The sequence below is a fragment of the Accipiter gentilis genome, chromosome 17, assembly GCF_929443795.1.
Source record: "Accipiter gentilis chromosome 17, bAccGen1.1, whole genome shotgun sequence".
Taxonomy (NCBI): Eukaryota; Metazoa; Chordata; class Aves; order Accipitriformes; family Accipitridae; genus Astur; species Astur gentilis.
Window position 1 is genome coordinate 16,747,233 of NC_064896.1, and position 14,804 is coordinate 16,762,036.

The 14,804-nt window shown below is 40.2% G+C and overlaps 1 protein-coding gene across 7 annotated transcripts in view; it reads left to right on the forward strand.

The window, feature by feature from the left end:
• TUB (TUB bipartite transcription factor) overlaps positions 1 to 14,804 on the forward strand; it is a 168,886-nt gene that overhangs the window by 118,914 nt on the left and 35,168 nt on the right. For 5 of the 7 annotated variants that reach the window (XM_049820653.1, XM_049820656.1, XM_049820657.1 and 2 more), the window contains exons 3-4: positions 1,449 to 1,611; positions 13,583 to 13,717. In XM_049820653.1, the coding sequence (XP_049676610.1) occupies positions 1,449 to 1,611; positions 13,583 to 13,717 (298 nt within the window). The remainder of the gene's footprint in view (positions 1 to 1,448; positions 1,612 to 13,582; positions 13,718 to 14,804) is intronic. The other 2 variants (XM_049820659.1, XM_049820660.1) reach the window with 1 other exon arrangement.

Sequence of the window (14,804 nt, forward strand, 5' to 3'; positions counted from 1 at the left end):
ACTCCACTCCCAGTTCTCCCCACCTCCTCCCCACAGCAGTGCAGGGGGAGGGGGAATGGGCGTTACGGTCAGTTCCTCCCACGTTGTCTCTGCCGCTCCTTCCTCCTCAGGGGCAGGACTCCTCACGCTCTTCCCCTGCTCCAGCGTGGGGTCCCTCCCACAGGAGACAGTCCTCCATGAACTTCTCCAATGTGGGTCCTTCCCACAGGGTGCAGTTCTTCACAAACTGCTCCAGCGTGGAGCCCTTCCACGGGCTGCAGTCCTTCAGGCACAGACTGCTCCAGCATGGGTCCCCCGTGGGGTCACGAGTCCTGCCAGAAAACCTGCTCCAGCCTGGGCTCATCTCTCCGCAGATCCGCAGGTCCTGCCAGGAGCCTGCTCCAGCGTGGGCTTCCCACAGGTTCACAGCTTCCTTCGGGCATCCCCCTGCTCCGGTGTGGGGTCCTCCCCAGGCTGCAGGTGGAGATCTGCTCCACCGTGGACCTCCCTGGGCTGCAGGGGGACAGCCTGCCTCACCATGATCTTCCTCACCATGGGCTGCAGGGGAATCTCTGCTCCAGCGCCTGGAGCACCTCCTCCCCCTCCTTCTTCACTGACCTGGGGGTCTGCAAAGTTCTTTCGCTCACATGTTCTCACTCCTTTTTCCAGCTGCAGTTTCTGTGCCCCAGCAACTTTTCTTCCCCCTTCTTAAAAATGTTACCCCAGAGGCACTACCACCATTGCTGATGGGCTCGGCCTTGGCCAGCGACGGGTCCGTCTTGGAGCTGGCTGGCATTGGCTCTGTCAGACAAGGGGGAAGCTTCCAGCAGCTTCTCACAGAACCCACCCCTGTAGCCCCCCCGCTACCAAAACCTTGCCGCGCAAACTCAATACATAAGGTAATGGATAAGTAAAATTAACAGTTCAGTTCTCTGAAGTTGTGGAAGAGGGCTCAAAGGAAGAGATGCCTATGGTGCCATTGGATGCTGAAGGTTTTGGATTTCAGCAGGTCTAGCTGAGAAATTCCAGTGTTTAATTAAACTTCATCTTATATGGTTATTAAATTAGGGTCATGTCCAGCATTATCACTCGATTCTAGTTTGCAGATTACCTGCTTTTAATTTACAGAAACTTAAATCGGCATCTCTGCCTCACGCCCTTGCTTACCCTCCCATTGCTTCACACCCAGTACTCTCACACTGTTGTTTTCCCAAGGATTATTTCCAAGCAAGCTCTGATAGCTGGTGGACTGCTCAGAAAGATCTGTTTTCATTATTTGCTGCTTTCAGCAGAAGGTGTTTTAGCAGTTGGTTGGTTGTGGTTTTTTTGGAAAGATTTCCTATAACCCAATATCCCACTTGCTGACTGCTGCTGCTGACTGGAGAATGTAAAGATATCCATTGTTTGTCATCATACGTTGCTACTGTTTGGAGTCCAGTAACAGATGCTTTTCTTTGTATTTTCCTCAGAGAGCATTGCTAGAACAGAAGCAGAAAAAAAAGCGCCAGGAGCCATTAATGGTTCAGTCCAATGTGGACAGTCGCACAAGAACACGTAGAATGAAACATTCAGAAGAACAAGCACCATTGGTTGAATCGTATCTTAACAGCAACAGCAGCACCATATATCATGGTATATGAATATGATCTATTGTGTGTATATTTACTGCAAGTCATAGTATGATGCTCTCCATGTTAAATTTATGCTAATGAGAACAAAGGTTGTTGTTTGGGATTTTTTAGTAAATAATTTATATCCTTCACTTGTGTTTGGGGATAAAAAAGTCAGAACTTGCAATGCTAGCCTAACAGGAGGGAGTGAGGTGACTAGCTGCCATTTCAGTGCTGTGGGGAAGAGAGAGTGGCTTGTCCCTTCTGCTACTAATATTTGTCTTCAGCCGTGGTTCCTACTGAACTAAAGCTTATGCTGTTCCACTCTATGTGTTCCTCTGTATGTAATTTTGCTTAGGCCTGACAGTGTTAATGATAAATTTGAAACCTGTTAACTAATTTCAGCCTAAGTTTGCATGTAATAATTTCAAAGATACTGTGTTTCTGCAAGGTTCATTAAAAGAGGTGAGTAGGTAGAGAAAAACATTTCAAGCTTGCACAGTGTGGTCTACCCTTATTAAAGATTACAAAACCCAGAAGGGACAGAGACACTTCAGGTATCACAGCCACAGGGAAAAAGTTATAATGCCATTTCTATATTGTTAAACTTCAAAGAATTTAATCATCAGAAATAAATCCTAAGGAAACCAGTCGTTATTTAGTTTTGTGCTCATATGGCCCATGCTTGTTGGCCCCCTAATGAGGGTAGGTGCATACTTTTCCTCAGGATATCCTAGAGGGAAGCTTGGTAACCCTTGTTATATTGTGTCTCTTGTAGGTCTTGTTCCAGATTGCTAACACCTCCAAGAATTATAGAGAACAGTAATTTTCAAATTTTCTTGTTTTGCAGATCGTTAAGTTGAATGTGATTCATAAGGGATTCATAAGCCTCAATAGCAAAAGGCTTCCTTCCCTGAGTATTGATGGGTGGGTGGAACAGGAGCTGAAACCTACTGGTACTGGGAACACAGGAGGCTGTTTTCAGGTTGGGAATGCTACTAGGTGGCAAAGTACTTATGGTTTAATGTCTAAAACCCAAAACCTTAGATGCTTTTGTGAGTCTACCTCTGGACAAAAAAACCAAACCAATCAGTAACCTACTCTTAAACAAACAAAAACTTAATCCATCATTCAGTTCAGATATCTATCAAGTACACTGCATGCGCTATACTTTTTGTCTGCCCTGTCATTTAATTTTCAGTCGGTGGTCACATCTTTCAACAAGGAGATGGCAGGTATTTACTGGACTAACTAATCATGCTGTGAGAAGTGCAGGTTTCAGAGTCTCTAGCCCTGATTTGCAATTGGTGGCATTTTTTTGGTGTGGTTTCAGCTACAGAATTTATTGTTAGAAACTGGAAATTGCATTGATTAAATGTTAAGGTTTCATTAATAATGGGCCTTTTTTATCTTGCTTGTGCAAGCAGATAGACTCCCGTAAGTGATCTCAGATGGAGAATTATTTTTTCCCTTAGTATTTTAATTATGTTTTTCTAATAAATATTTAAAGCATTAGTAATATTTATCTCTTTTTACTGTCTTTTTCTTAGGGTCTGGGAGGAAAATTTTTAAGATGAAACTAAATTTCTTTCCAGTGTGACCGAAGAATCTAATTTAGCACAGAATTTTAGTTTTTCTTTATTTTTTGATCAGAGAAAACAGAAATTTTCTCTCTTTCCTCTTTCACTCAATAGCTTATCAAAGGCAAAGAACTGTTCTAAGAAATAGTATCTTATGGTACAGAGGTGCTGTCATATACTAAACCTTCTGTAATGTCAGTTGAACAAGGTTTTAATTTTCACAGATCAGAGAAACAGACATTACTGTCCCATAAATGGTAGCAAATTTAATATCTGCACTAACTGAGCTAAATTTTGCAACAGTTTGCACCAAAGTGGACTTTCTGACTTAAGTGAGATTAACTGTGCTTTTAAGGTAAGTGACCCTTCCTGTAATATTACACCACACCATTTACTGGAGTACTTACCAATTTATTCTCCTTAAATCAGTTTGTTCTAAATTTGTCTCTCAAACCCTTTCAATATTTCACAAAGTTTCAGAGAAGCAGAAAAATATAGTAATGTTTCTCATATTCAACCTGGAGTTTGTTAATCCTTGGGGACAGCTGTCCTTGCAATAAGCTGTGCAGTTAGCAAAAGCCACCTTAGGAGAATTTAATTACCTAGTAAAGTATTTTATTGCCTTGTAAAATCCTTTATTAGGAACGTTGCTTTTGAAAATACTATAAGAACTCCAGAAGTGTCCTTTTTTGGTGTGGTCTTTGGGAATGTGCGTAGTGTCTTATGTTACGGTGTTTGCACAATACATAGTTAGGTTTTGATGGCCATTTTTAACTATGGTATTCAGCTTCAGGGTTGGCACTCTTTTCCCCTTCAATGAAAACATTTGTATGTGGGAGTGTCGGATGCATGAGACAGCTGGGCTGTTTCTAAAGAACTATTCTGCTCTTTTCCGTTCATTTGTTTCTGTTATGGGCATGCTGATTTTAGGTTAAGAATGACTCTTTGATGGGAGTTGATGGTCTACTGAATGAACTACATTGCTTGGATGAGCATGTTTGTGAAATCAATTCCTGTACGGCAAATGCTACAAAAAGAACGCTTCTTTCCGCCAATCATCTTCCTCTACTCTCTTTTTTAGCTTGTACTAATTCTGTGTAGCACAAAAGTACTTGTTGATTTCAACAAATAATTGGATGCCTGTGTGGAGATATCTCTATGGTACTTTGAGCAAAGTAGGTCAGAGATAACATCTCAGCAATTCTGAGATGTTAGGCTTTCTGTGCTGGGAAATTTTCTTTCATATACTGCCATAGCTTATTCTGATGCAGTTATCTGTGCTGCAGTGGTTCCCTGGTGGGCAACTCTACTCTGGAATAAAACCTCATTTCATTCCAGAATAATTATCAGAGTGTGGAGTAAAAAGTCAGTCATTTTTGTTCTGGAATAGAATATCACCTGGTGAGCTATTTGTAGGTAGATACAGTGGAACAGCATATTTTGCTACTTAAGCTGATAATATGTTTTTCCATATAAAGGAGTCCTTGGCTGCTTTTGAACCTCTGCAGGGAGTTGCAGGGTGATTGCTGGTAGTCCTCTGGCTGCATGTGTATTTTGCTTCCTCTAGCTTGGAACTGAAGGGAAGTGCAAATAAATGTTAGATGCAATAGGATGGAGGGATGTTAATTAAGGGCTGTGACTGAGCTCAGCTGGGGCAGCTCACAGAGGGGATAATACCAGTGTGGCTTTCCTACACTTGTGTTGCTCAGGATTGAAAATGCTGGGACCAGTTTAATTCAGTGTAAAACTGAGCTTGTATAGGGCTCTTGAGCTTCTTTTTTGTTAGTTTAATAAATAGTGAAATGGCTCTGCTGAAAGCATGTCTCCACAGAGTAAGGAGGAGTATTGCCAGGATCACTGTAATTTTTTCTTAGATACCTTCAAAGCACAGAGGTGACGTGTTGGTAGGATGAAATGGTATCTCTGCTCCCCACCAAGCGTTACTAGGAATTCTTCTGGGTGCCCTTCCACTGAGGAAGTGTCTCTGCAGAATTCACCATGCACAGCTCTCCAGAGAGATTGTTTCTTCTCAATCCCTGCCCATATTGCACCTACAGGGAAAAGTTTTCAGATCCTGATACTTGTAAATGACTGGTATGTGGTATATCTTTTTAAAATCTTTTCATTGTTGGCATAATGCCTAATTAACTAGTAACAACAAAAGCATTTGACTTATCTGTGGGAATGGACATGAATTAAGTTGGAAAGGCCAACTCGAGGTAAAATGAATCCTTGGCATTCCGGTCCATAAGTGGTTAGTTTGAGCTGGAGTATTAGCCAGTGGTAATGCAGTGCTTGCCTGTCAGCATCTGTAGATCAGGTAGGACCAAGTGTACAGGAAATTGCTTTTGTTACTTGGAAAGGATTATAGAGATATATTTCATGGGAACAGAACCTTTTGTTTTATAATCTGTGCATCTAGGAACATAGGCACGCTAGTAGGAGTAATAGTTTCATGGCAGCATTTCTAGATAAATCCGGGACAAAGCCGAGTATATGGAGGTAACAGAAAGTATTCATGTAAAATGATGAATGCAGTGTCCTTCCATCACCCCCAAAATGAAGTTATTAATATAGTTTTGGGACCACACTTGTAGGTTAGACCCTAAATTATCTGCCTGCCATTTCAAGCAATATGTATCCTTCCATTAACTTCCATGATGTTTGGCTCCAGTTGTTACAATTGCAAATAATGCCTCTCTCTCTTGCAGTACCAGATAGAACTTCATCGCTATTTCATCATGCTAAATAGCAAAATAATAACCAGTAACAACATTTTGTATTGCTATTAAGTCCACGTTGTATATAAAAGACAACAAAGTCGTTTATTCACTGGAATAAATTTAATCCCTCTGTGTAGGAGAGATCACTTACAAATTGCTTTGTCTTCTCTTTCTTGTGTTCTTGTTTATTTTTGATTCAGTGTCCTTCATAAGGACATATTGCTACCTGTTTGTTTAAAGTTTTTATTAAATTTTACTTGCCATTGTGTAATGCATCACAGTCGCACCTGCTGGTTTGTTTTCATGTATCTCTACACCACTTATTTTGTGAAGTTTGTTGAAAACCTGAGCAAACATTTTAGCCTAATATGACATTGCAAAATTCTGCTATGAGTACAGTTCTTTTCAGTCTGGATTGCAAATACATACTGAGCATTCCTAGAGCCAAATAGCATGCAGAGATACACTAGTTACTGCAACAATTTAATTACATTATTTAATTACATCTAATGCAAATGATGAAAGACCATTTTTACAGAGAAGAGTAATTTTACTTCTGTGAAAATTGTGAATTTCCATTGGGGAGCGATTTTTCTTTTCACAGCACTGAGGAAGGCGGAGATTTGAATGAGTGCCAGATATGCTTTCATTAATATTACCATACTTCGTTGCAGCTGTGGCTTTTTCTTTTTTTTTAAAGACTTGAAATTAAAAATGTTTTCAATTAGATACTCTCAGAGTAATTTTCATGGCAACTTCCAATTTAGAGATTTAGATTAACCATGTGTAAAATGGCAAAATTACTTTCTTACTTTCCTCCTTTGACATTTGGCAGCACATCTAGATGCAATGGTTGTGTGGTGTGTTGAATAGACTTCTGATGACAAGTCATAGCTCTGGATTGTTAAATTTGATGTGTCATTCTGCTCCTTTACCATGAATGATGAGAGAGAGTTTTCTGATGAGTATCAAGCTGTCAACTTCATAAGATGGCATCAGTTAACCATTCATTTAAAAAAGCATATATTTGCGTGTTCATCAAAACACTGTCTTGCCATCCCTGTTTTCCACTGACCTTGAAATGAGAAGGTATAAGTTTATTTTTTGAAGATAGCAAGGAATGTTCTGTGCACAAGACTATTAATACTGAGAGATCAGGCAGCACTCCAAGTATCATGTGGGCAAAATACTTAACTTCCAATAAGCATATATTCTGAAATCTCCCTTTCAGCCGCAGTCTCTTCACCTTCGTCTAAAGGGGAAGCATCTTTTTTTGATTTATCAGCATTCCCTACTGTGCTAGTACATTTCCAAAATAAACAAACTAACCCAGCAGCAACGATCAGAGAGCAGTGGGTAGCAAGTCGTTTAGAGGTCTTCTTGTGGTTCTTGGTACTGGAAGATTTGAGAAAGAAGTTTAGAGGCAATTGCTCACAATTGCTTGAAAAACTCCCTTCTCTTTGCTTTAAAGTCCCACTTAAAGTGTATTTACTTTCAGTTACTACTTCCAAACTAGCCATTATTTTCTGTCCGTGACAACCTCAGTGTCCAGGAGCAGCAGGGCCAGGAGGTGGGAATGACCCCAAGCACTGGCGATGCCCTCGCAGACAGAGCTCCATCCCACAGGCTTCGAACACGGTGGGCAGAGCCGGCTGCTACTAAGGGGATTCTGGGCTGTCCCAGACACGCCAAGGGATGAACTGGGGCCAGGGCCCTCCAGGGTGCCATTCCAGGCAGAAAGGAGGCAGGGCCAGGAGATGAGGCAGCAGCGTACATAGGAGGGTCCATGGAGCAGATGAGCCACCTGTAGCATGGTGCCGGCGTCCTCCCCGGAGGCAGAGCTAGGCAGCAGCATACCTGCAGCATAGCCCCAGGCTGAGCTGGAAGAGAGCCCATGGGCAGGGGGTGGGTGGAAGCCCCTAGGGAGGCTTGTCAGGGCAATTAAAACCTACTCATGCCCTCAGGGCTGCCATACATAAAATAATTATGTAATTTCTTACTGTCCTTAATCTTCCTGGCATAGGTTTTTCATGGCTAATTTTAGCTTTCCTTATTAGCCATCTGCTTTCCCAAAGAGTCTAATTCATTGCTATTAACTTTCCATTTCACATGCTCCCTTTTCTTTCCCCCTCCCCAGAGTCAGACAGCAGATATGTGGGGGTTAAGAAGCATCTTTTGTTTAATTCCTTCCTTTGTTCTTTCTGAGGGAATCTCCTTAAAGCAATGAGCTTTTAATAATGTCCTTAAGCAGTACCAGGTTCTCAGGTATACTTGTTCCTTTTTTATCAGCCCGTTCACATTCAGTTTCACAAGTATTTTCACCTTTGTAAAATCAGCCTCGTCAACACATCAGTGTTAGATACATAAACTGCAAGGAGCCATAGGGAATTTATGGGCGATACAAGTGTTTTTGGAATCTGGAATTTGACTGTAAGTTACTAGCTGCAGGGGTAATGCCTTTGATTATAAGCATTTTGAAGCAGAAATCAAATCTTTGCATGTGATTAAATAGTAACTAACATACCAGAGTCCTTGCCCTAATTCAGGCCCTTGTATTTAACTAATTTTATTTCATTGCATTGTAAAATATAGTGGGTTTGCCCATCTTCCGAATATTTCTGATAGAATCCAGCGTCTTTTAGATGATTGTGGAAATGCTAGACCAGTTCAGAATCTAAGTTGATTAAATAAAGTAATAATGAATGACAGCCCGAATAAGCAGCAAGATTCACTAAGGCTAGAACTTTATGAAGTAAAAGAGCAAGTCATTCTGACAGTGAAACACAGGAGCATCTCAGGCAACAGTAAGAAAAGGACAACTAATTTGCATTGATTTGTTAAGGTACATCCTGACTGAACTGTAGTTTATCTTTCTTTGCATGGTGCTCATTCTGATTTCACTTTTACTGTTGAGAGGATGTTGGTAAATAGAATGAATATTTGCCTTATACAGTTAAGCCAATGATTTGCCTCGCATACCTCATTGTCTGTTTCAGCCTCTTTCTACTTAAGGTGTTTTCCAGACAGACTGCACAAATTTTTAATGTATCCACTTAAAGTTTTTTTTTTCCTTTTTGTGATTTTTCACTCACTTCATTCTTTGCATACTGTACTGATCAAAACCAGGGGGTTTTTTTAGCACATGGCATTTTTATGTGATAGAGATTGGTAAATTGTGATTCATAAATTTTTTGTTTGTTTCCTTCTTGCTCTAAGATCATAAGAGTGTGCAAGCACTCATATCAAGAAAAATGGTCATGCAAATGGAAAAAAAAAAATCTGCATTTTCATTGCATGCTACTTTGAAACTAATTTCCAGTGTGAACTTCTCATCATGAGGGCCAGATGAAAAAACATGCTTTTCATTTTATTCACTCATATAAACATGTGTGGATAACTATCTTTCAGTATTATTTTTTTTTCAGTTTGGTGTTGTCTGCATCCCAGATTACTCACTTAATTACAGATTTCATCCTTTTGTTTGATTGTGTGTTGTAGCTTTATCCCTGTAACATGCAGTGTTGTCCAACACAGAACTAATTCGTGGGAGAGGCTTCTTTTTCCCACTTTTAGCAGTTAGGCCATTGGTGATGGAAGGCAAAGCCAGGACACTGACCATCTCTGCTTTGATGCAAGTTCTTCTACACTCACCTTGCACTATGCTAATAGACTATTTGTTTGTTGTTCCTCTTTTCAGCTCAGATCCTGCATTAATATTGCAATCTGTGGTCTTTTCTGTCTCCACAAAAGTATTTTTTTCTAATACTGTATTGAGGTTAGTAGTCAGTACTTGATTTAATGAACATGGATGAATAACACTAAAATTAAAATCATGTCATTGTTTTATTTGAGAGCTTGCCATATGTCTCAAAACTGTTTCTTAGGAGTCCAAATGAAACACCAGATCTGAGAGTCCAGCATTATTTGCTCTTTGGAATTCTGTCTTATGGCAACACACGCTCTTCCATTTTTGTCTTGCCTAAATGCAAATTCTAGTACAAACAGATAATTCTAATAGAAAAGGAAAATCTGTGGGATTTTTTTTTAAGTGAAGATTTTAATAATTTGGGATGGGGCATATGGAGTGTCGGGCTAGATTTTCAAATGTAGTCTCCTATTGTTTAAGATAACTATCAATGGGGACTTTTAAAGTTGCCTAAATTTCTTTTTGTACTGAAGTCAGTGCATTTTTGAGTGACAGTCTTTGAAACTCCATCCCTGTATAGCTGCATTTAAGGTTCTTAATTTGTTTATCCTGTGGTACTGCCTATCATTGTTTTTAACTTTTTAACATCCAACTAAGGACATAATCATATTGTTATATCGGTGAATATTACCTAGGGAGGCCAGTTTATATAATTTTTTTTATTCAGGCTTTCTTGCAGGGAACTGTAAATTGTTTTACAGGGCTGTCTAGAGTCTGTGGAGAATGCAGGTTAGAGTTTGCCTCGAGGTTCCCATCCTGCTGAGAAGGGGAATTCTTGTCAGACTGTTACTTAGTGATCCAAAGATGTAGTAGAGGGCAGAGGGGAAGACATCTGATCCCCTGACAACATGGTTGGCAATAAACGTTGCCTCTACGAATTCCTTATCTCCAGAAAGACAGACTGGAAGGAGTGCTGGTTTGATAAGTTCAAAGCTCCACATGATAATGACCAGCTGCAGAGTGAGTATGGAGGGTATTAGAAATGGCTGTTCTTGCAACTCTCCAGGGCAGGAGAAAGCACTGGAAACAGAAAATAGAATTTTTTACTTTGCTCCACATCTAAATCTGCTGGAGTCACTGAGCAAGGTAGGCCCCCAGACCTCTCTCTGTAGGTCGGCAGGCTTCAGAAGATAGCCCATTGCCCACTCCTCTGCAAGGACTGAAGTAGTGACTGGCCCTGTTCAGAGGAGCTGCTGCACTGCCTGAACTTCACTCCCTACCACACTGCGGTGGGCAGCGCTTACGCCGGAGGTGTTTGGGGGGATTAGTGCTGACGGGCAGTGGAGACCAGTGTTTACCCTGTGCTTAAATGCAAGTAGCCAAGTCCCCTGGAACGCAGTGCTGTCCTGAACTGAGTTTGTACGGTCAGTAGCAAAACTACATAATTTCTTTGATACCTGCAGTCACAAGAGAAAATCTTAGTGAGTGGATGAGCCTTACCTAGTTCTGCTATTTGCTGAATAGTTAGTAGCTAAGAATAAGATGGTTTTGTGGTGGAGATGGTATTTCAGGATTTGATTTGGATTTATTTTAGAGGTGGTGCTTTAAACGTAATGGTAGAGCTCAGAAAAGTATCCTGTAGAAACAGGAAATTCTGTGCCAATTCCTTTCATGAAGCCAGCTGCAGTATCTCCACATTGATGGTTTAAATCTTATTTTGCAGCCTCCGTCACTTATGTCTGAAAGTCCTGTTTACCATAGACAAGAGTGATGGTATATGCTCAAAATGGCTGCTGGACTGAAATCTTGTTCTCTGCCTTATAGAGTAAAGCAATGTAAATATTTCCTTCTCTGTCCTTTGAAGCTCCATCACTGTACTTGCAGTCAGAGCTCTTGCTGAAAGTTATGAGACAAAAGTAATTCAAAAAGCTTCAGGCTTTTACTTGTTAGATCAAAGGATAGCTGACAAGATAGTGAAGATAAGTCTTTAATTTTTCAATTAACAATATCAGATTGTTTCATCCTTTGATTAATCATTGCTTTGGACCAAGTAAATGATGCTTCATCTGAGTGAATGAGCATGGCCATATTTAAAACGATTTAGAGAACTGTCTGGCCATTTAATATAGGTCATTTGTAAAGTACTGAATTTAATTATAATGTGGATGATCATCTTTAAAACAACTGAAAGAACACACCCTAGTTTTGAAAGAGAGACTGAGCTACAAATACAGGGTAGATTGCTGGGTTGGCAAATCACACCTATTTAAAGACTGGGGAGTGGGGACTCTTTGGTTGCCTGCTTAGTCCGAGGTTGCCATGCCCATGGAAATAGGACCCAGTGTACTGTTCTTATGTGCCATTTTCCCTGGCATCCTGTGTGCTTACTCCTTTGGTTATATCTTATTCATTTCCAGTGCTCCTTTAACACTCAGCAAAGGGACTGCAGTCTTGTAATTAGTGTATGATAAAGACAGGAATGAGGAGTTGGGCAGTGACAAGCCATTTCTTTGGGCTTTTAGTCAAGTTAATGCATAATCTCTATAAAACTTGAACTCTGTGTAATGAGAAAAGGAGGGTGTGTGTATTAAGTGCCTCAGATGCTCATTGTGCTGTGAATGTGGTGCTATCCATAACAGATTGCTGTGCTGGGGAGGGTAGCTGTGGGTTTGTACGCTACATTCTACACAGACATGACTAAATCCGTTTCATCTTAGTCCTCTGAGAGTCTTGTTGCTGTTTCTATTGATATTCATGCGCATGAAGGGAAGTTGCCTCACAGACCAGAAGCCTAGGGCCAATTTCTGCCTTCAAAGAGAGATTACTGGCAATCCACACATCATTGAGCATCATTTGGTCTTTTGGTGGTTTATGAAGTTTATCGTGATATTTTTAAAGTAGTTTTATGGGCAATCAGTTCTTTCCAGTAAGGTTTCTTAGTGGACTTCTGTTATCCTTTTAAAGAAAGCACTTTAGTTTTGGGAAAAAGAAAGGGATGGTGGGAGGCCCCAAGTGCCAGGGTGATATTCCTCTGAGATAAACCACAGTCACCACCTAAAGTCAGTGGGGTTTAGCAATTGACAGTGACCAGCAGCTGGCACCAAAATCTCTTAGTGCACACCTATAGGTTGTTTTGTTTGGGGTGTGAAGTTTGGCGATTCCTTTATGTATTCCACAGAGGTAATTGCTTTTATGGCTTTTTAAACTCTATTATTTCATTTCAAGGCTTGGACTGGCCAGAAGAAAGAGTTATTGTGTGTGTTGCTTTCACAGATTCAAATATTGACCTCAAAGTGTGTCATGCTTTTAGAAAATGATAAAGCCTTTTTTTTACTTTGAAAACAACTAGTGTTGCGTGAATTATGCTGACATTCACAGTTTATGCCACGCGTATTATGTTGAGACTTCTAAGGAATTAATTAATTTGTGTATGTTACAAAGTAGGAGGAGTTTTTAATTTCAGTTTGGGTATAGTTTCACCACAAAATGCATGGCCATTCTACTCATCTTACTGTGATATATACAATAGTGCAAGATGCGTTTTGAAAAAAACCTTCTGATGATTCCTTGTTTAAGGGGTTAGGATGTAGCTTTAAACATAGGCACTACAAAGTCTAAAGGAAATTTTTCTGCCTCATGCTGCCACTGTTGATGATCAGTCTGGCAGAGCTTTACTACGAGAAAAAGTGCTTCCTACAATAGCTCAGCAACACATTAATATTCTGATGTCACTTTTGGCCTGAAAGTTAGGAGCTGATACATTATTGGAAGGAGGAAAAATGTCAGGAAATACATCCCAGCTAACCTAACACTTTCAGGTTTTTACTGTAGCTTTGCAAATTCTGGTTTATTTGACTCTCCTCTCTGCATGCATCGTCTGAAATACCAAACAAACTCTGCTATGTCTGCTTACTCTTTTATGCTTTCACCGAGTTCTCAATTCATTCTCTCTCTCCCCCCCCCCCCCCCCCCCCCCCCCCGCTGTTTCTCTCTCCTCTCTCTCTGTTTTTCTTTTTGGTGGGGTACCCTGAATCTCTCAAGCAGTGCAGGAGGCCGAACAGGAAGATGTAAAGGTGGTAGTGGATGCCCAAGCTCCGAAACCAACTAAAAAAACCAAGGCAGCAGCTGCGAGCTGTCAGACTGGCAGCACCAGAAAGGAGAAAAAAGGGAAACACAAAGGTTAGCTGCATGCGGCTGAATGTCAGATGTTGAATTGACTGCAAAATACTTTTTAAAAAAATTATTATTTATTTGAATTCTGAAAATTTCCTAAAAGTAATTTCTTGACATTTTTATGAGATTGGAAAATGTGAGTGACTTAGTCTTGTCTTGGCATGTACAACCTGGGAGTGAAGGAGGGCTAAAATTTGTAAACTGAGTCTTTTCCAAAGGAGAGTGTTTGTTTAAATTGCAGAGAAGGAAGAAAGTACTGATGGAAAAGATGCTGGTGTTTTCCTGCAGTGTTAAAAAAATGAGAACTGTCTTACACCAGTGTGGGTTTTTAGACTATCTGCATGTAATGTAATTTGGAGAAACAGCCTTAAATTGCAGTCATTTCTGTCCAGACTCTTCCTGAGGTTTAAACTATACAAATTAGAGGTTTGGGCATTTTGAAAATCAATTCAACAAAACCAAGACAACATCCTCAAAGGGGTTCTTCAAGTTGTTACTTAGTGTTACTCTGTCCCACCTGGTTGACATATGGGAGGTGTTTGTATGCAAAATATTCTGCAGTAACTTTGGGTAAGATTAGATAGACAAAAAAATACACTGTTGATAATAACAAAAGGGTTGGTAGAAATGACACTGCCATTATTAGACTTACTACTTGAACTACATAGACTAGATGGAAGAAGTGACGTGAGCTACTTTAGGGGTATTAAAATTTTATTTTTATATGCACACTCACAAAAAGAGAGGGTTTTGTACCATGTACAGTTTCTTTTTATTTGATGGCAAATGACTAATGAAATTAATAAATACCTTTCCAATAATTTGCAGTTCTTGGATAAGGCCACTGTAACACTATCCTGCCTGGACTGTACTGTATTCCTGTCTTGTGTATGTCCAACAGTCTCTCTGTTATTGCTTAAGTAAGAAAATAGTATATATCCTTGACCAGTCTATTTAAAGATAGCAATGACTAATAAAGGTAATTATCGAGGTCAGATTATTGGGGCTTACCTATAGACATTTTGCAGGACTTGAGCCTACCTTATCAAAACCCTTTACACATCCTTTACATATTGCAGCTTAATTCTTGAGA